Source organism: Oncorhynchus mykiss, chromosome 17, assembly GCF_057628025.1.
Source record: "Oncorhynchus mykiss isolate SJ-2025 chromosome 17, ASM5762802v1, whole genome shotgun sequence".
NCBI classification, from domain to species: domain Eukaryota; kingdom Metazoa; phylum Chordata; class Actinopteri; order Salmoniformes; family Salmonidae; genus Oncorhynchus; species Oncorhynchus mykiss.
This window is the reverse complement of record NC_143038.1, coordinates 31081899-31103003: the sequence shown is the minus strand read 5'-3', so window position 1 is coordinate 31103003 and position 21105 is coordinate 31081899. Positions and strand designations below refer to the sequence as shown.

Genomic DNA, 21105 nt, shown 5'->3' with positions numbered 1-21105 from the left:
CCCTCCTTTCTGATATTTGTCTAGCTACTCGTCATCCAAACACAGAGGCTCTGGGAAGATAACACAAATTCCAGAACTCAGACCTGAACAGGGGCTCACTCACACACAATCTGTCAAATGCGGAAAGCGTAATATAGCTAAATTATTCATCATTCTGCTCAAGTCTTTTCTTTTTTTTTCTTTTTTTATTTAGCCGTTATTTTACCAGGTAAGTTGACTGAGAACACGTTCTCATTTGCAGTAACGACCTGGGGAATAGTTACAGGGGAGAGGAGGGGGAGTAATGAGCCAATTGTAAACTGGGGATTATTAGGTGACCGTGATGGTTTGAGGGCCAGATTGGGACTTTAGCCAGGACACCGTGGTTAACACCCCTACTCTTACGATAAGTGCCATGGGATCTTTAATGACCTCAGAGAGTCAGGACACCCGTTTAACGTCCCATCCAAAAGACGGCACCCTACACAGGGCAGTGTTGGGATATTTGTTTTTTAGACCAGAGGAAAGAGTGCCTCCTACTGGCCCTCCAACACCACTTCCAGCAGCATCTGGTCTCCCATCCAGGAAATGACCAGGACCAACCCTGCTTAGCTTCAGAAGCAAGCCAGCAGTGGTATGCAGGGTTGTATACCATTGGGAAGGTGGCATCCACCTTTGGGAAGGTGATGAAGATGACAAAAATTGCGGAACTCAAACCTGAACAGGGGTTCAGTCAATTCAATTGTCAAACCAAAACAGTGATGCTTTGGTGGTCTGATTCCTAACTACAATTTTTGTCATACTTTCTGCTCCAGGCTTGGGAAGATGACAACAATTTTGAAAGTCTGAAACCTGGACAGGACTGTAGTGTCGCTGAGAAATGTCAGCTGGGCTGTCAGGAGAATACTGTCTTGCCATGGAGATGTCCGGCTGCTTTACTATTGTGATGAGGTGACTCATTGGCCTGCTGTCACAACACAGGGAGAGCTGTGGAGCAAAATATCCGTTCAAGTTAAACAAATTTAAAGGAGGCAAAAGTGATGTAATGTGCCATGCAAAAATAAACATTTAGGCCTAGATTCAATCAGATCAAGCGTCAACCAGCGATAGCAGACAGCCGCGTAGCGGATGTGTTGGAGGGTGAACTGCGTTGGAGCTGTCAAACCGGTGAGCAGCTGCTCTTGCAATCATTGTCACAAAGCCATACCTGCCCCTCTCATTTTAGGAGTTCAGAATGAGAAAGTTTAGGCTAAAGAATTACGCTCAAATTGAAAAATCATTCAACTAAATAATGAGTATTTTTATCATTTTAATCGAGGTGTAGGTTACGTTTCACAACAGTGATAGGCTAGATCGCTGACAATGATGAGACAGCCTATAGGGAGGAGGTCAGAGACCTGGCAGTCTGGTGCCAGGATAACAACCTCTCCCTCAACGTGATGAAGACAAATAAGATGATTGAGGATTACAGAAGAAGGAGGACCGAGCACACCACAATTCTCATCGACAGGGCTGTAGTCGAACAGATTGAAAGCTTCAAGTTCCCTGGTGTCCACATCACCAACAAACTATCATGGTCAAAACACACCAAGACAGTTGTGAAGAGGGCATGACAATGTCTGTTCCCTCTCAGTAGACTGAACAAATTTCGCATGGGTCCTCAGATTCTCAAGAAGTTCCACAGCCGCACCATCGAGAGTATCCTGACTGGTTGCATCATCGCCTGGTATGGCAACTGCTCAGCCTCCGACCGCAAGGCACTACAGGGGGTAGTGCGAACGGCCCAGTACATCACTGGGGCCAAGCTTCCTGCCATTCAGGACCTCTATACCAGGCGGTGTCAGAGGAAGGCCCAAAAGACTCCAGCCACCATAGTCATAGACTGTTCTCTCTGCTACCACACGCCAAGTCTGGGTCCAAAAGGCTCCTTAACAGCTTCTACCCCCAAGCCTTAAGACTCCTGAACAGCTAATCAAATGTCTACCTGTACTATTTGCATTGTGCACCCCACCCCCATTTTTACACTGCTGCTACTCTCTGTTTATTATCCATACATAGTAACTTTTCCTCTACCTACATGTACATATTACCGCGACTAACCGGTGCCCCCTCACATTGACGCTGAACCGGTACCCCCTGTATATAGCATCGCTACAGTTATTTTAATGTTGCTCCTTAATTATTTGTTATATTTCTATTTTTCTTACATTTCATTTTTAAATGTTTTACTTATTTTAGGAAATACTTTCTTAACACTTTTTTTCTTAAAACTGCATTGTTGGTTAAAGGCTTGAAAGTAAGCATTTCACTGTAAGATGTACTACACCTGTTGTATTTGGCACGTGACAATTTTTTTTACATTTAATTTGACTTGAGGTGTAAATGGGGATCACACCAGATACTGACTGTTTTTTTTTTATCCACGCCCCTCCCTTTTTTTCTAAGGTATCTGCGACCAACAGATGCATATCTGTATTCCCAGTCATGTGAAATCTATAGATTAGGGCTTAATTAATGTATTTCAATTGACTGATTTCCTTAATTGAACTGTAACTCAGTAAAATATTTTAAATTGTTGCATGTTGCGTTTATATTTTTGGTCAGTATAATTTGTCCAATGACAGCAAACGCTACTGACTTCAGTTAACATGCGCTCAAGCAGATCCCTACAGTATGTCTGGACATCACAGCATCATTGTGTTGAATACTGAGTGTGGTTGGCTCATTTTTCCTGGAAACAATGGCATAGCCATTGACAGTCATGGATAATGAGATGTGTATCTTTTGTGTAATTTCCATAATGATCCGAGATTCTATTCTACCTTTTCTTTTGTTTCCATTCGGCAACATTTAATTTCCGTAGCGAGAGAATTTCCCAAACTTTCTCTGACAAAATTGTCTTTGACGGATCGTCTTGACTGGCACTGGCACTGGCAAAAACATTGAGCCGGGTGGTAATGCTGCAATGCTGCTGTAACACCTGACTTGCTTCCTGTGTGGGAACTTTATTTTCACGGGTCTCTCCCTTTGCAACTGTGTCTGGGTGTATTATAGCTGGGGTGCAGCTTACTGACTTTATATTGCTACAGATGTAGGATCTAAATTTGACACAGTAATCCTGCAGCAACAGGACTTCAACATTTAGTCCATAATGTTGCTTGATCTGTGTTTAGGCTATTAGCTGTCCAAAATTAGGCTACATAAAAAGTGCAATACTGTTAATATAACTGTTTGTTAGTGTGGGTTGTCAGTGAATTTATGTACAGTGTAAATCATGAAGCTCATCTGCATTTCCTCCGGTGCAGGAAAAGTCTCCGCAACAAATGAGTGATCAAATTAAGATATGTATTACTTCTGGCTCTCCCAAAGCTCATTACAGAGGAAAGTGAAGGGATTGTTTCAGTTTGATTCTCACCTAAAAAGGCCAGGGCCCCCTTTTCTCTCACTCTTTAGCCACTAATCCCCTCAAAGACGGGTCGTTCGGTGTAAATAGAGGAGGGAGGATCGCGGTAATCCTGAGGTAGCGTCGAAAGACAATGCCAAAACAATACATTACCAGGTTACGGTGTGAAGACCCCACACTGCACTATCGACCTGAGAAATGCATATACTGGGGCGTTGTGATGATGTATTGAATGGTTTATGGGGTAACTGGAAGAAATCATGCATGTGATCTTTAGTCAAACTATCATTGGTGGGCGCTTTTCGGCCTTGGAGACATCCGGATGTGGTGGCTTTGACTCACAAGACAAAAGTGTGATTGTTACTAACTGTTTTTCCTGCCCATTTGTATTGGATATCATCATTTTCTGTGTGTGTGTGTGTTCTTGGGGACCTTCAATGCTGCTGAAATGTGTTGGTACCCTTCCCCAGATCTGTGCCTCGACACAATCCTGTGTCGGAGCTTTACGAACAATTTCTTCGACCTCATGGCTTGGTTTTTGCTCGGACATGCACTGTCAACTGTGGGACGTTATATAGACAGGTGTGTGTGTGCCTTTCCAAATCATGTCCAATCAATTGAATTTACCACAGATGGACTCAAGTTGTAGAAACATTTCAAGGATGATCAATGGAAACAGGATGAACCTGAGCTTAATTTTGAGTCTCATAGAAAGGGGTCTGAATACTTATGTAAATAAGGTATTCCTGTTTTTTTATTTTTAATAAATTTGCAAAAATGTCTGAACCAGTTTTTACTTTGTCAATATGGGTTATTGTGTATAGATTGATGAGGAAAACTTATTTAAACCATTTTATAATAAGGCTGAAAAAGTCTAGGGGTCTGAATACTTTCTGAAGGCACTGTATGTCGTGGTCCATGCGGCTGATAGTTATGGAGCATGTCACAAAGTAATGTATTTTACAAGTTTGTAATACATCATTTATTTTAATGTTAATTCAACAGTGAGCCACTTATTGCAGAGCAAAAATGCATTTAGGCCTACCTTCACTATGAAGTACATTTGTCTATCCTTAAGGAAAATAGTTTTAGGTGCATTATGTCCATCTTGCTAGCAAACTTGGTGACACAAGCAAAGAATGAGAGCGCCAATCTTTGTAGACACACCCAAATAAGCATTGGCATTGTGTGCTTTCCCCACAACACTGTTAAGCCTGTACTAGGGCCTGGAACTGACTTTTTGGTCCACTTGCCACTGTGGCAGGTAGATGAATTTTTTTGACCAGTCTCTTAGACTTTTTACCAGCCAATTTCGACCCTGCAGAATAAAGATAAAAAAACATTCACATCCCAGAAAACATGTTTTCTTAAGTCTCTTTAACTTTGAGGTGAACTGTCCCTTTAAGAAGCCCTCCTGTTCTCCACTCATTACCTGTATTTACTGCACCTGTTTGAACTCGTTACCTGTCTAAAAGACAACTGTCCACACACTCAATCAAACAGACTCCAACCTCTCCACAATGGCCAAGAACAGAGAGCTGTGTAAGGGATACAATTGTAGATCTGCACAAGTCTGGGATGGGCTACAGGACAATAGGCAAGCAGCTTGGTGAGAAGGCAACAACTGTTGGCGCAATTATAAAAAAATGGAAGAAGTTCAAGATGACGGTCAATCACCCTCGGTCTGGGGCTCCATGCAAGATCTCACCTTATGGGGGCATCAATGATCATGAGGAAGGTGAGGGATCAGCCCAGAACTACACGGCAGGACCTGGTCAATGGCCTGAAGAGAGCTGGGACCACAGTCTCAAAGAAAAGCATTAGTAACACACTATGCCGTCATGGATTAAAATCCTGCAGCGCAAGCAAGGTCCCCCTGCTCAAGCCAGCGCATGTCCAGGCCCGTCTGAAGTTTGCCAATGACCATCTGGATGATCCAGAGGAGGAATGGGAGAAAGTCCTGTGGTCTGATGAGACAAAAATATAGCTTTTTGGTCTAAACTCCACTCGCCGTGTTTGAAGGAAGAAGAAGGATGAGTACAACCCCAAGAACACCATCCCAACCGTGAAGCATGGAGGTGGAAACATCATTCTTTGGGGATGCTTTTCTGCAAAGGGGACAGGATGACTGCACCGTATTGAGGGGAGGATGGATGGGGCCATGTATCGTGAGATCTTGGCCAACAACCTCCTTCCCTCAGTAAGAGCATTGAAGATGGGTCATGGCTGGGTCTTCCAGCATGACAACGACCCGAAACACACAGCCAGGGCAACTAAGGAATGGCTCAAGGTCTTCATCTCAAGGTCCTGGAGTGGCCTAGCCAGTCTCCAGACCTGAACTCAATAGAAAATCTTTGGAGGGAGCTGAAAGTCCGTATTGCCCAGCCACAGCCCCGAAACCTGAAGGATCTGGAGAAGGTATGAATGGAGGAGTGGGCCAAAATCCCTGCTGTAATGTGTGCAAAACTGGTCAAAAACTACAGGAAACGTATGATCTCTGTAATTGCAAACAAAGGTTTCTGTAACAAATATTAAGTTCTGCTTTTCTGATGTATCAAATACTTATGTCATGCAATAAAATGCAAAATAATTACCTAAAAATCATACAATGTGATTTTCTGGATTTTTGTTTTAGATTCCGTCTCTCACGGTTTAAGTGTACCCATGATAAAAATTACAGACCTCTACATGCTTTGTAAGTAGGAAAACCTGCAAAATCGGCAGTGTATCAAATACTTGTTCTCCCCACTGTATATACTTTCTATCTGTAAAATACTAAAGACGTGTAAGTAAAATGCATTTTTTTGGTGCGTTTTTCCAAATTAAATGTTATCTAGAATAACAAATTGACAGCATATCAACAATTCCCTCTGGGCAAGTCTGGAGAATATATCTAAGGGTAACACAAAATGTGATGAATGCAGATGCTTCTGAAGCTGAGAGAAATGTGTTGGCATGTGGGAAGAGTCTGACTTTCAGGGAATTGCAGTTAAAGACAAGTACACTGCATTAAGTCTTTTTAACAATGAATGGATTTTCAATAACGGGAAAGTAGGCACAGATTGACGCTGCATACCCTGGGGACTCCCCTGAACTTTTGTTTCTGTTTTAGCACATTTGGGGATTTTAAGCATAAAAACCACCACCACATTGAGAAAAACTATTAGATGCCATAAAATTTAAATTAAATGTCAAGCCTCAAATAGCCGCCTGTCCGTTTTTAATAGCCGGGCAACCGCACATTTTTCAGCAAGGAAACGCCTGTTTCAAATTAACGCTAGGTCTAAATGAATTGTTCACAAGATTACTATGGATTGATTACAAGGTTTAATGTTTGATTTATTACATTAAATGATTCAGTAATGACTGTAAAAACACATTTTTAAAGTATGTCAATCATATTTTTTTATCAGCAGTAAGAAACTGCTAGCCATTGCCTGCTAAAAGCTAGCTAACTGGCAAGCACAAAAACAGTCAACAACTTCGGGAGTACAGAACCCTAGAAATCAACTGATCGCCCTCTAGTGGTGAATATAAGAACTGACAAATGCACAATCAAAGAGGAGAATAAAGTGCTTTCGGAAAGTATTCAGACCCCTTCCTTTTTTCCACATTTTGTTACCTTACAGTTTTATTCTAAAATGGATTAAATGTCAGAGCAACAACTAAGCCATAAGGTTGAATTAATTGTCCATAGAGCTCTGAGACAAGATTGTGTCGAGGCACAGATCTGGGGAAGGGTACCAAAAAATGTCTGCAGCATTAAGGGTCCCCAAGAACACAATGGCCTCCATAATTCTTATGGCATGGTAGCGTGGTAGAAACTGAAGGGAAGCCGCCATCTAAAATTCAAAATGTAACATTGGGGGGCGACATTTTTATAACTATGTCTCCAGAAGATAAAGCATGAGCGTGCAGTTTAAAAGTTTAGTTTGTGAGCTAGGCAGGCTTCTGCCTGGGAAGGTCTTCCACTCAGAAGTATGAGATGGGGAGGGGGGCAGGGGTAGGTTGACCTCAGGTCTCCCCACTGGAAGCCCAAGGTAGGGGGAGCAGGGGAATCTTATCAAATAGCGCACCTCTAACTTTGTACAGTACTAATGCAATTAGTAAAATCAGTCACACTACGAAATGCTACCAAATAAACCACAATTCATTCATAATACTGTGAATATACACTACCGTTCAAAAGTTTGGGGTCACTTAGGAAAGTCCTTGTTTTTGAAAGAAAAGCTCATTTTTGGTCCATTAAAATAACATCAAATTGATCATCGCACACCAGCAACTCCTTTGGCGGGCCGGGCGCAGTGCACGCTAACTAAGGTTGCCAGGTGCACGGTGTTTCCTCTGACACATTGGTGCATTGTCAATTCTAGATATGCCCATCTCAAATACAATCCTCCTGGATAAACTCAAGGAGAGTAGTACTAAATATACTAAATCAAGATAAGTTTTGACATCAGAGGGGACATACAATGGTTCCAGACACTGCCATACTCCTCCCCCTAATGGGAAAAGTAGGGAGTGACTGGTGTACAGACATTGTGGAGCCCTTCACATGGTTTAACAGATACCCTCACATATGAAGACAATCCTGACTTCTCCCCTCTCTGGGCCCCAAGTGACTTTTTCCCACATAAGCATATTTATGAAATTAGATAAAACATCTTATTTATCAATGTTACCGAACTAATTCTGAATCTGCTACGACAGTCATTAAAACAAGTTTTTAAACCACTCCACAAATGTCTTGTTAACCTTTCTAGCGCAGGGATTCCGCTAGCGGAACACCTCGACAACATTCCGCTGAAAAGGCAGCGCGCAAAATTCTAAAATATTTTTTTGAAATATGTAACTTTCACACATTAACAAGTCCAATACAGCAAATGAAAGATAAACATCTTGTTAATCTACCCATCATGTCCGATTTCAAAAATGCTTTACAGCTAAAGCACAACATATTTATGGCGGATATGTTAGATCACCGCCAAGTCGAAAAAACACAGCCATTTTTCAAGCCAAAGATAGAAGTCACAAAAAGCAGAAATAGATTTTTTTTTAAATCACTATCCTTTGATGATCTTCATCAGATGACACTCATATGACATCATGTAACACAGTACATGTACAGTGGGGCAAAAAAGTATTTAGTCAGCCACCAATTGTGCAAGTTCTCCTGCTTAAAAAGATGAGAGAGGCCTGTAATTTTCATCATAGGTACACTTCAACTATCACATTGTAAGATTTTTTATGAATTTATTTGCAAATTATGGTGGAAAATAAGTATTTGGTCAATAACAAAAGTTTGTCTCAATACTTTGTTATATACCCTTTGTTGGCAATGACAGAGGTCAAACGTTTTCTGTAAGTCTTCACAAGGTTTTCACACACTGTTGCTGGTATTTTGGCCCATTCCTCCATGTAGATCTCCTCTGGAGCAGTGATGTTTTGGGGCTGTTGCTGGGCAACATGGACTTTCAACTCCCTCCAAAGATTTTCTATGGGGTTGAGACTGGCTAGGCCACTCCAGGACCTTGAAATGCTTCTTACGAAGCCACTCCTTCGTTGCCCGGGCGGTGTGTTTGGGTTCATTGTCATGCTGAAAGACCCAGCCACGTTTCATCTTCAATGCCCTTGCTGATGGAAGGAGGTTTTCACTCAAAATCTCACAATACATGGCCCCATTCATTCTTTCCTTTACACGGATCAGTCGTCCTGGTCCCTTTGCAGAAAAACAGCCCCAAAGCATGATTTTTCCACCCCCATGCTTCACAGTAGGTATGGTGTTCTTTGGATGCAACTTAGCATTCTTTGTCCTCCAAACACGACGAGTTGAGTTTTTACCAAAAAGTTATATTTTGGTTTCATCTGACCATATGACATTCTCCCAATCTTCTTCTGGATCATCCAAATGCTCTCTAGCAAACTTCATACGGGCCTGGACATGTACTGGCTTAAGCAGGGGGCCACGTCTGGCACTGCAGGATTTGAGTCCCTGGCAGCGTAGTGTGTTACTGATGGTAGGCTTTGTTACTTTGGTCCCAGCTCTCTGCAGATCATTCACTAGGTCCCCCCGTGTGGTTCTGGGATTTTTGCTCACCGTTCTTGTGATCATTTTGACCCCACGGGGTGAGATCTTGCGTGGAGCCCCAGTTCGAAGGAGATTATTAGTGGTCTTGTATGTCTTCCATTTCCTAATAATTGCTCCCACAGTTGATTTCTTCAAACCAAGCTGCTTACCTATTGCAGATTCAGTCTTCCCAGCCTGGTGCAGGTCTACAATTTTGTTTCTGGTGTCCTTTGACAGCTCTTTGGCCATAGTGGAGTTTGGAGTGTGACTGTTTGAGGTTGTGGACAGGTGTCTTTTATACTGATAACAAGTTCAAACAGGTCCCATTAATACAGGTAACGAGTGGAGGACAGAGGAGCCTCTTAAAGAAGAAGTTACAGGTCTGTGAGAGCCAGAAATCTTGCTTGTTTGTAGGTGACCAAATACTTATTTTCCACCATAATTTGCAAATAAATTCATAAAAAGTCCTACAATGTGATTTTCTGGATTTTTTTCTCATTTTGTCTGTCATAGTTGAAGTGTACCTATGATGAAAATTACAGGCCTCTCTCATCTTTTTAAGTGGTAGAACTTGCACAATTGGTGGCTGACTAAATACTTTTTTGCCCCACTGTATGTTTTGTTCGATACTGTGCATATTTATATCCCAAAATCTCAGTTTACATTGTTGCCTTACGTGTAGTAATGTTTTGATTCCAAAACATCCGGGGATTTTAGCAGAAATACTCATAATAAACATTAATAAAAGATACTCGTGTTATTCACAGAATTAAATATAGACTTATTCTTAATGCAACTGCTGTGTCAGATTTCTTTTTTTACTTTACGGAAAAAGCATAATCTGAGAACGGCGCTCAGAACCCAATCCAGCCAGAGGAATAGCCGCCATTTTGGAATCAACAAAGTTAGAAACAACAGCATAAATATTCACTTTCCTTTGATGATCTTCATCAGAAGGCACTCCCAGGAATCCCAGTTTGACAATAAATGACTGATTTGTTCCATAAAGTTCCATAATTTATGTCCAAATAGCCACGTGTTGTTAGCGTGTTCAGCCCAGTAATCCATCTTCATGAGGCGCGAGCATTTCATCCAGACAAAAACTCTAAAGTTCCGTTACAGTCCTTTAGAAACCGTGTTGGAAGATTTGCCGGTTTTGGAGCAGTGGCTTCTTCCTTGCTGAGCAGCCTTTCAAGTTATGTCGATATAGGACTGGTTTTACTGTGGATATAGATACTTTTGTACCTGTTTCCTCCAGCATCTTCACATGGTCCTTTGCTGTTGTTCTGGAATTAATTTGCACTTTTCGCACCAAAGTGCGTTAATCTCTAGGAGAGTGTTTATACTTGCATGCTATTGTTTTTACAGTTGAACGTGGTTCCTTCAGGCGTTTGGAAATTGTTCCCAAGGATGAACCAGACTTGTGCAGGTCTACATTATTTTCTGAGGTCTTGCCTGATTTCTTTTCATTTTCCCATGATGTCAAGCAAAGAGGCACTGAGTTTGAAGGTAGGCCTTGAAATAAATCCACAGTTAGCCTATCAGAAGCTAAAGCCATGACATCATTTTCTGGAATTTTCCAAGCTGTTTAAAGGCACAGTCAACTTAGTGTATGTAAACTTCTGACCCACTGGAATAGCGATACAGTGAATTATAAGTTAAATAATCTGTGTGTAAACAATTGTTGGAAAAATGACTTGTGTCATGCACAAAGTAAATGTCCTAACCGACTTGCCAAAACTATAGTTTGTTAACAAGAAATTTGTGGAGTGGTTGAAAGTAAACTTACGACCTCAAATGTACTTGGACAGTAATCTGGCAGTATCACATCAGCTCTTTATCACTTGAATGTCATTCAGAAAATTATTTCCTGAATCACCTAGACATCAAACGCACATCAAACAACTATTATGCGTGATTATTGAGTATCGGTTCTCGTAATGACAGTATCGGTTTTTGTTTTATTAATCATGTTAAAGTTGCTCTTTGTGTCAGAAACATTCGATTTTGTAATTGCATACATTATTTTGGATATGTGTGCACATAAAAACAGTTTTCACTCCGTAACAAAGCGATATATACGAAATGTTACAAGGTAACAGTATATTTCCGAGATCTCCATACATCTTTATACCTTAATGCAGTGGTTACCAACCGGTCGTTCAACTGGTTGATCTCCAAGGCATTCGTTGTCGATCACCAATCATTTATGTAAAAAAAGTGTTCCCATTTTGAACCATTTCATGTGTCTGAAGGTAGAACTCCGCCTACCCAGCCGCCCCAGAGAGCAAATCAAGTGCACCTATAGGCCTAATGCTGGCCAGTCAGAAAGCTCAGATCACTGTCTGCACAGTTTCCTCGAGCAATAGGCTGTAAAAACAAACCACGAACACACAGCATTGAGACTGAGATTTCAAAACTTTTAAAACCACGACTAGAGAGAGACTCAATGAATACAGCAAAAAGCTGCTGTTTTTATAAAAAAAAACATTTTTTTAAGTTGTTATTTAGCACTGTCAACACTTTGTTCAACACTTTTATAAGCCATGAAATAAGCTTTCTCCCTACTTCCACTCACTTCAACCAGCACTGCAGCTGCAACTAATGAGTATAGCAAAGTTTCGATAACCTTGCATTGTTATTATTAGCGGCTCGTCTCTTTTTTAATGTCTTTTTTTTTAGATTTTAATTTCACTTTCTCTGGTCATGGGAGTAACAACATTAATTGGTGCATGAGGCAGAAATAATGCAGTGCGACTTGAGTTTCGCTAACAGCTGGAAGACTATGTCCCCTTTTCTCAGCGGAGGGAGGGAGAGCAGAGGGACGGGGTGAGTCGTGTGAGAGGCAGCCTCCCTGCTGCTCGCTCCTTTCCTCCCTCCCCTCAGACTGACCATCAGATGTAGGCCATCCAGTAAAATAAAACAAAGCTAATTGTTGTGCTCACTCAGCTGTGCCTCACAAGTAATACAGCAAATGATATATTATAAAAATAAATATAAATATAATTTCAAAATGGTTTGAGAAGAACAACATTGGGCCTCATAGCCTACTGCACAAACCTCATTGTTACAGAACGTTTTTTAATAGGTTAATGTTGCATAGGCTTATTATTATTATTTTTGTTTAAAAAACTATCTGAGCGGTAGATCTTGCTTTGGACTCAGAAAGTGATCTTGACTCAGAAAAGGTTGGTGACCACTGTCTTAATGTATTCACATGAAAAAAAGGCCAATTATTAAAGACGTTGTTGCAGCTCTAAACAGTTGTCCTCCACAAGAAATGCTCACTGGTACCCTAGTTTATAGAAATGTATAATCTCATTTTAAGACTCATTATATGATTATCACAATGTAGCATACGTCACTGCTGGGGTGCTAGAGGCTAATTCAAAATGTAAAAGGTAGAAACTGCATTAAATAATCTTGCATTCCCAAAATGACAGTTTGCCAGGCTGAAAACGCATAATAACAATGTTGAGTAAAGCCTAGTCAAGCAGCTAATTTGCTGTCCTTGGGTCGGCCTCCCCTTGGGCCATTAAGAATATGAGCACCGTCTGCATAAACCACCCCCCAGACACACACACACACACTGTAGCCCTCTCCTTGTCAACTGGGACAAGCCATTGCCCCCACAATGCAGTGACCATGACCAATGCAGTGACCATGACCTCCCGAAGGCCAGCCCCATTATTTCACTGGGGACACCTCTCCCTGATCAGATGTATTAACTTTTATTTCCCCTCCATTATGGACATTTAATTATCCTTGTGTCCCCGTCGCACGCCCGAACAGATTGCAGCCACCGAGGATAAACTTCTCTCTAGGTCAGTGTATGTTTGTGTATGTATCAGGGAGGCTAAATGTGCCAAGCCAGCAGTGCAGGCAATAAAGCTTACCCCCTAAAAAAAGAAACCACCTCCTTTCTCACGTCAATCAATAGGCCAGTGAAAAATCAATCTTAGCAATAACAGGAAGTTGAAATATTTTTATAGGAAATGCGTTTGTAATTAGCATTATTCATCTGTCCATGTAATGCAAAATTAATCGGACTAAGGGATTTTTCCAACTTTTGCAAATTAGTGTTACATCACAGAAACATTTTTTTTTTTTCAGTCTGGATCAGGCTACCAAATAGAGCCTTGTTTATCTTCTTATGAAATATTTGAAAGAGGGGAAAACCGTGTCTCAATGTGACACAGTAATAACCCATACGGCCTTAGGAAGGCGGATGTCAACAGGAAGTAGTTGGGCTTTGAGGTCACCATTGTATGGGTACTGTGTGTTTTATGACAGGTATATTAGACTGTTTGGAAAATAGCTTTTAGTGCATCATTTCCTCATGAACAGTAGATTCAAACTCCCAGTCTGGGGTCAATCAAGATTCCCAGGCAGTCTCCCTCTGGTAATCTGCCTGGCCAGATTTGAAATCCCTCATTAAACTGAATGATTGACAGTGCAGGGTCAGATTTCAAAGATGTTGGGTATATTTGTGATTCCCTGTGGATTTTGGATTTTTTCTCTATTCCCTGCGACTTCTCAGCATTGGACTGTGTGTTTTTCAGTAATCCCAATTATTTCCCATTCTCATCCTTCTGAATTTCTTTGATTCTGAAATGTTTCTAAAACGTAATCCAATATTCCGTTTGGCCTGAATACATTTAGTTCATTTAAGAATTTGTAAAGCTCCCACTGAGAGGGAGTCAGATCAGAGAAATGTAATTCCCAGCAGGCCATACACTCTTAGATAAAAGGGTTCCGAAAGGGTTCTTCGGCTGTCCCATAAGAGAACCCTTATTTGTTCCAGGTAGATCCTTTTTTGGTTCCAGGTTGAACTCTTTTGGTCTAAAAGCGTATTCCCAGTGGGATTCTGAGCTAACACAGTGTGTGACAGCCATTTTAAGCATAAAAATAAAATACAAATCCTATGGGGTCGGCCAAAGAACCCTTTTAGGTTCTAGATAGCACCATTTATTCTAACGGTGTAGTCCCATTCTCAGAAGTAATTGCAAATACACTTTCTACACACTACCAAATACATTATATAGATTATAGAATTATAGAACATACAGTATTACATGCTTGCAAAGCTTCAGCTCTTCAGTAGGCCTATGTAAGCACTAGGTCCAGCCACGCTCCGTTGCCTCTGTTTCTTTTTTACTGATGTTTTACTGCTCTGAGAGTAGCGACAGGTGACATTGATGCTCCCTGCTTGGTGACTTTTTAAGAAGTGTGACTCGCCACCGAGTTTCAATTATCTTTGGTACCCCTGGAGGTAATCTAAATGTAGAAATGGACTACAGAGTTAGTATAACTACTCTGGTGACTCTTGCGTGTGTGTGTGTGTGTGTGTGTGTGTGTGTGTGTGTGTGTGTGTGTGTGTGTGTGTGTGTGTGTGTGCTTGATGGGAATTGAACTGCACTGACCACAATGGAATGGAGAGCACGCCTCAGGAGAATGAGGCTTTTATTGCTTGTCACACCAACAGTTTCTCACAGATGGCTAGATGCCTCTGTACACACACTTCAGGCTGACAGCTCAGGGAAGCCTATTTGTGAGGGGGAAGTTTGGGCTGGAAATGAAGGTGAAATGTTTGTAGGTGTGGAAAGTCTGGGCAGATTTGAAATGTGTTGTTGTTGACATCTGTAAACGAGAAGTCGATGATGTCATATTGCTGAGTATACCTTTTTAAAACATTTTGGTGTGTGTGTGTGTGTGTGTGTCTCCACAGGAGTCCCTGCAGACCTATGCCTTCCTGGTGTTCCTGGTGGTGTGTGTGCTGGGTGCTGTGTACCTCTACTTTATTCTGCCTGAGACCAAAAACAAGACCTTTATGGACATCAGCCAGAGCTTTGCCAAAATCAACAATGTTCCATTGGGTAACAAGGAAATTGAGAACGAACTTGCCATCAAGGCTGGGTCAAAGGAAGTAGAAGAAAATGGAAAAGTCATCATCGATGGTGAGATAGAGAGTTCGTTTTGAATCAAAGAAAAGCCACCAGGTGTCAGTTTACTGTTGTACATACTGTATTTTGATTCACTGAAGTGAAATGTAATTTTTAAGATAAAGTTTTTCTGCTAGGTGAGTGTACGTTTTTTTTGTATGCAATAATTTTCAATACATTTTTAAAGATCTCTTACCGAGAAAAAAAACAACAGGCAATTGGCAAACAGTTATTGTACATTTTTGGCTAATTTGCTGCAAATTTGCAAATGAGTTTTGAGATCAGGTTTTTGGTTACTTTGTGTATTAACTTTGAATTGTTGTATCAACATAAACCAAATCACACATAACGTTAAACGAACTAAACATACTTAATGTGCTAAATACACTAAACCACATGTATTCAATGTTTTAACAGATAAAAAATAAATCCAATACAATTTGAAATCCTCAGCATGCTAATGAAAATAGCAAAGACGGAATATTTCCCAAATAAATAGTTTGCTTAATCTCTCATTTACATGAGAGAGATGTGGCTACCGCTTTACATTCTAGCTCGGTAATAAGATGTATTTACTCTGCAATCACCTAGTAATTACCATTAGTTAACATAAATAGTTGCCCTGTTGTTTCCCCCAATCCTTTCCTGATATCCCAACCAGCCCATGGTTGTTATCTGGAAACAGAGAAGATCATTTCTATGTAATAACACCGAATCTGTGCTGGAAAATGCATCATTACCTGTTTCTCTTCAGTTAAACCATTACATCCCTTCCCTATAACGAACATAACATAACAGTGACATATGTCGTTGTAAAGTGACACAAAATTCCTGACATGACAAGCAAAGCCCAGTTCACATTCAGATTCATTATTGACAAAAAAGATATGCACAAGATATGACGGATATCACAATTCAGTGACATGTTATATTCGTAAAGAATCAATGGGTATATATTAATCATTTATAAGCCAAACCCTGGATGTAGCAACTGCAGATTGCCCCTTTGATCAAGCTACTTTTTCCTTTCTATGTGTAGGCTATTTACATTAAACCATAACCTATAAAAATGTGAGGATGACGTTGGGACCACCTCAAATTATTTCAGGATAAAATACGGTCAATTAGGCTACTAGCTATGTTAGCTAACCCTTTTCTTTCATTTGTAGCTGTAGGTCTCAAGAAATGGCAATTACAGATGTAAAAAAAAAAAAAAAAAAAGGCTAAATACATATCTGTCGCTCTATGATGACATCAGATGTGTGCGTGCGCTCTCTACTCTCTCTCCACCAGTGGAGGCTGCTTAGGAGAGGACGGCTCATTATAATGGCCGGAACGGCATCAATGGAATGGCATCAAACACATGGAAACAATGTGTTTGATGTATTTGATACCATTCCACTTATTCTGCTCCAGCCGTTACCACAACCACGTCCTCCCCAATTAAGGTGCCACCAACCTCCTGTGCTCTCCAGTGCAGTCTACTTGCTGAGAAGAGGTTGCTAAGTTAGCTACGAGTGATCCTTTGTATAGTGTAGAACATAAATGCTAAATATTAATGTACATTTCTTAAATATTTTCCTTATATTGTTGTGATATTAGCAAACTAGAGGTTATTAGATAGTATTGTATGAAAATAGTTTTATACCTACTGTCAGACACAAATCTAGGTTGACTAGCTATTTAGATACCGATCTAGGCTAGATCTATGGGCTAGCTAACATTAGCTACCAGCAGGGTGTTTTACTTTATACTTTATTGCAGTATAAATATTTGCTTAACAAGTCACATAATAAGTTGTATGGACTCACTCTGCAATAATAGTGTTTAAAAACCATGAGCTGGCGCACACCCAGAAAAATATTTTGTTTGGAGGTGTGTACTAATGGCGAATAAACTATAAAAAATAGAGTCACACACTCCATATATAAACTCCCAGTAATTTATTGGGTGAATCACCAACGTTTCGGCATCACTGTGCCTTCTTCAGGGTGTGTTTAATAGTGTTAACAGGATTTTTGAATGACTACCTGATATCTGTACCCCACACAAGGTCCCTCGGTCAAGGAGTGAATGTCAAACACAGATTCGACCACAAAAACCAGGGAGGTTTTGCAATGCCTCGCAAAGAAGGGCACCTATTGATAGATGGGTAAAAAAATAATAATTAAGCAGACATTGAATGTCCCTTTGGGCATGGTGAAGTTATGCATTACACTTTGGAGGGTGTATCAATACACCCAGTCACTACAAAGATACAGGCATCCTTCCTAACTCAGTTGCCGGAAAGGAAGGAAACCGCTCAGGGATTTCACCAGTTACAGAGTTTGGTGGCTGTGATGGGAGAGAACTGAGAATGGACAACAACTTTGTAGTTACTCTACAATACTAACCTAACTGCAGTGTTGGTCAGTGTCGTTTAAGATTAGGGAGCACAATTTTATTTTTATGAGCATGGTCTTATTTCTACTACAGCATATATGGGGCGACTGTCATTCATATTCCATTCACCCAGCTCAATGTAACATCGATAGAATTAGCCTACTACATTATACACACATTTTCCCTATGCCCATCATAAGGTAGCTACAACCTAGCCTACAAATGAAAGTTTACAACGTAGGTGCACAGATCGAGAGAACAATTGGAGTAACCAAGGTAACAGACAGTGATACATTCAATACCGCCTTGTACACTCTTGCCTGTATCTAGCTGATCTAGGGTGTAATCAATAGTCCAAACAGTTGTAAACTACAGTATCTACAGGACAAATTCAGGTATGTTTATCATTTGCTTAGATTTAGGAAATGTTTTTCAACAGAATCGGTGGAATGAATCCACCCCGATCACCTGCAAACAATTCACTTTCATAGCAGCCACACTAACAGCTTTATTACTTTGCTCGTTGTATAATTCCTTCTCGCATCTATGCTCTCTTCCCCTTTCCCCTTTTTCCTTCGCTTGTGGACTTCAGTGCACAACAGAACCACTGTCTGTGGTCAGGGGGAGAACCTTTTCAAGCCAAGCATTCATACGATAACCACTAACAACTACACACATTCTACATCGTTTTCACCACATTAACTAATGTCATAGTCAACATAGCTACTATAACTAATGTGTTAGTAAACCTGCTACAATCATGCAGTACTGTTTACAGCAAGTAGTTTAGTAGTTACACCGGTGGCAATAAATTAATCAAACCAAAAGCTTATCTTCACTTGGAAGAGTTCCAGTGTTGGATAGCACTTGTCAGCTAGCTAACAAAGCATCCCTCTCTGTTTGAGCCGGGTGTTTGATTATGCTAAACTAGCTAGCTGCATTTGGTAGCTAGGTGTATCTTTTCCATTGATCATCCTTGATATGTTTCTACAACTTTATTGGAGTCCACCTGTGGTAAATTCAATTGATTGGACATGATTTAGAAAGGCACACACCTGTCTATATAAGGTCACACAGTTGACAGTGCATGTCAGAGCAAAGACCAAGCCATGAGGTCGAAGGAATTGTCCGTAGAGCTCTGAGACAGGATTGTGTCGAGGCACAGATCTGGGAAGGGTACCAAAAAATTGCTGCAGCATTAAAGGTCCCCAAGAACACAGTGGCTTACATCATTATTAAATGGAAGAAGTTTGGAACCACCAAGACTCTTCCTAGAGCTGGCCACTCGGCCAAAATGAGCAATCTGTGGAGAAGGGTCTTGGTCGGAGAGGTGACCAAGAACCCGATGGTCACTCTGGCAGAGCTCTAGAGTTCCTCTGTGGAGATGGGAGAACCTTCCAGAAGGACAACCATCTCTGCAGCACAACCAATCAGGCCTTTATGGTAGAATGACCAGATGGGATCCACTCCTCACTAAAAGGCACCCAACAGCCCGCATGGAGTTTGCCAAAAGGCACCTAAAGAATTTCAGTCCATGAGAGACAAGATTCTCTGCTCTGATAAAACTGAGATTGAACTCTTCGGCCTGAATGCCAAGCGTCACGTCTGGAGGAAACCTGGCACCATTCCTACGGTGAAGCATGGTGGTAGCAGCGTCATGCAGTGTGGATGTTTTTCAGCAGCAGGGCCTAGGAGAATAGTCGGGATCGAGGCAGAGATGGATTGAGCAAAGTAAAGAGATCCTTGATGAAAACCTGCTTCAGAGAACTCAGGACCTTAGACTAGAGGTCGACCGATTAATCGGAATGACCGATTAATTAGGGCCGATTTCAAATTTTCATAACAATCGGTAATCTGCATTTTTGGCCACCAATTACATTGCAGACTGCGTGGCAGGCTGACTACCTGTTATGCGAGTGCAGCAAGGAGCCATGGTAAGGTGTTAGATAGCATTAAACTTATCTTGTAAAAAACAATCAATCTTAACATAATCACTAGTTAACTACACATGGTTGATGATATATCTAGCTTGTCCTGCGTTGCATATAATAGATGCGGTGCCTGTTAATTTATCATTTAATCACAGCCTACTTCGCCAAACGGGTGATTTAACAAGCGCATTCGCGGAAAAAGCACTGTTATTGCACCAATGTGTACCTAACCATAAACATCAATGCCTTTCTTAAAATCAAAACACAAGTGTATATTTTTAAACCTGCGTATTTAGTTAATATTGCCTACTAACATTTTTTTTTTTTAACTAGGGAAATTGTGTCACTTCTCTTGCTTTCTGTGCAAGCAGAGTCAGGGTATATGCAGCAGTTTGGGCCGCCTGGCTCGTTGCGAACTGTGTGAAGACCATTTCTTCCTAACAAAGACCGTAATTAATTTGCCAGAATTGTACATAATTATGACATAACATTGACGATTGTGCAATGTAACAGCGATATTTAGACTTAGGGATGACAACCGTTAGATAAAATACGGAACGGTTCCGTATTTCACTGAAAGAATAAACGTTTTGTTTTCGAAATGATAGTTTCCGGATTTGACCATATTAATGACCTATGTGTGTTATTATATTATAATTAAGTCTATGATTTGATAGAGCAGTCTGACTGAGGGGTAGTAGGCAGCAGCAGGCTCGTAAGCATTCATTCAAACAGCACTTTCCTGCATTTGCCAGCAGCTCTTCGCTGTTTTTGACTTCAAGCCTATCAACTCCCGAGATTAGGCTGGCAATACTAAAGTGCCTATTAGAACATCCAATAGTCAAAGGTATATGAAATACAGAAGTGTTAACAGGAACCACCAGCTTTCATATGTTCTGAGCAAGGAACTTAAACATTAGCTTTTTTACATGGCACATATTTCACTTTTACTTTCTTCTCCACCACTTTGTTTTTGCATTATTTAAACCAAATTGAACATGTTTCATTATTTATTTGAGACTAAATTGATTTTATTGATGTATTATATATATTGTAAAAACAGTGTTCATTCAGTATTGTTGTAATTGTCATTTTTACAAATATATATATAAAAATATATATATAAAAACCAATTAATTGGTATCAGCTTTTTTTTGGTCCTCCAAAAATTGGTATCGGTATCGGCGTTGAAAAATCATAAGCGGTCGACCTCTACCTTAGACTGAGGCGACGATTCACCTTCCAACAGAAGGGCAGGCATAAGCTACGGACAACGAACACCCTAAGCACTCGGCCAAGGCAACGCAGGAGTGGCTTTGGGAAGAGTTTCTGAATGTCCTTGAGTGGCCCAGCCAGAGCCCGGAGTTGAACTTGATCGTACATCTCTGGAGAGACCTGAAA

At 40.8% G+C, this 21105-nt stretch overlaps 1 protein-coding gene across 2 annotated transcripts in view; it reads left to right on the top strand.

Annotated features, from left to right (window-relative positions):
• The window catches only part of slc2a9l2 (solute carrier family 2 member 9, like 2), a 237020-nt gene extending 221493 nt beyond the window's left edge, over positions 1 to 15527 (top strand). For both annotated transcript variants that reach the window (XM_021568636.3, XM_090205198.1), the window contains one exon: positions 15178 to 15527. In XM_021568636.3, coding sequence (XP_021424311.2) covers positions 15178 to 15429 — 252 coding nt within the window. In that variant the 3' untranslated portion in view covers positions 15430 to 15527. The remainder of the gene's footprint in view (positions 1 to 15177) is intronic.
• Positions 15528 to 21105: the final 5578 nt, after the last annotated feature.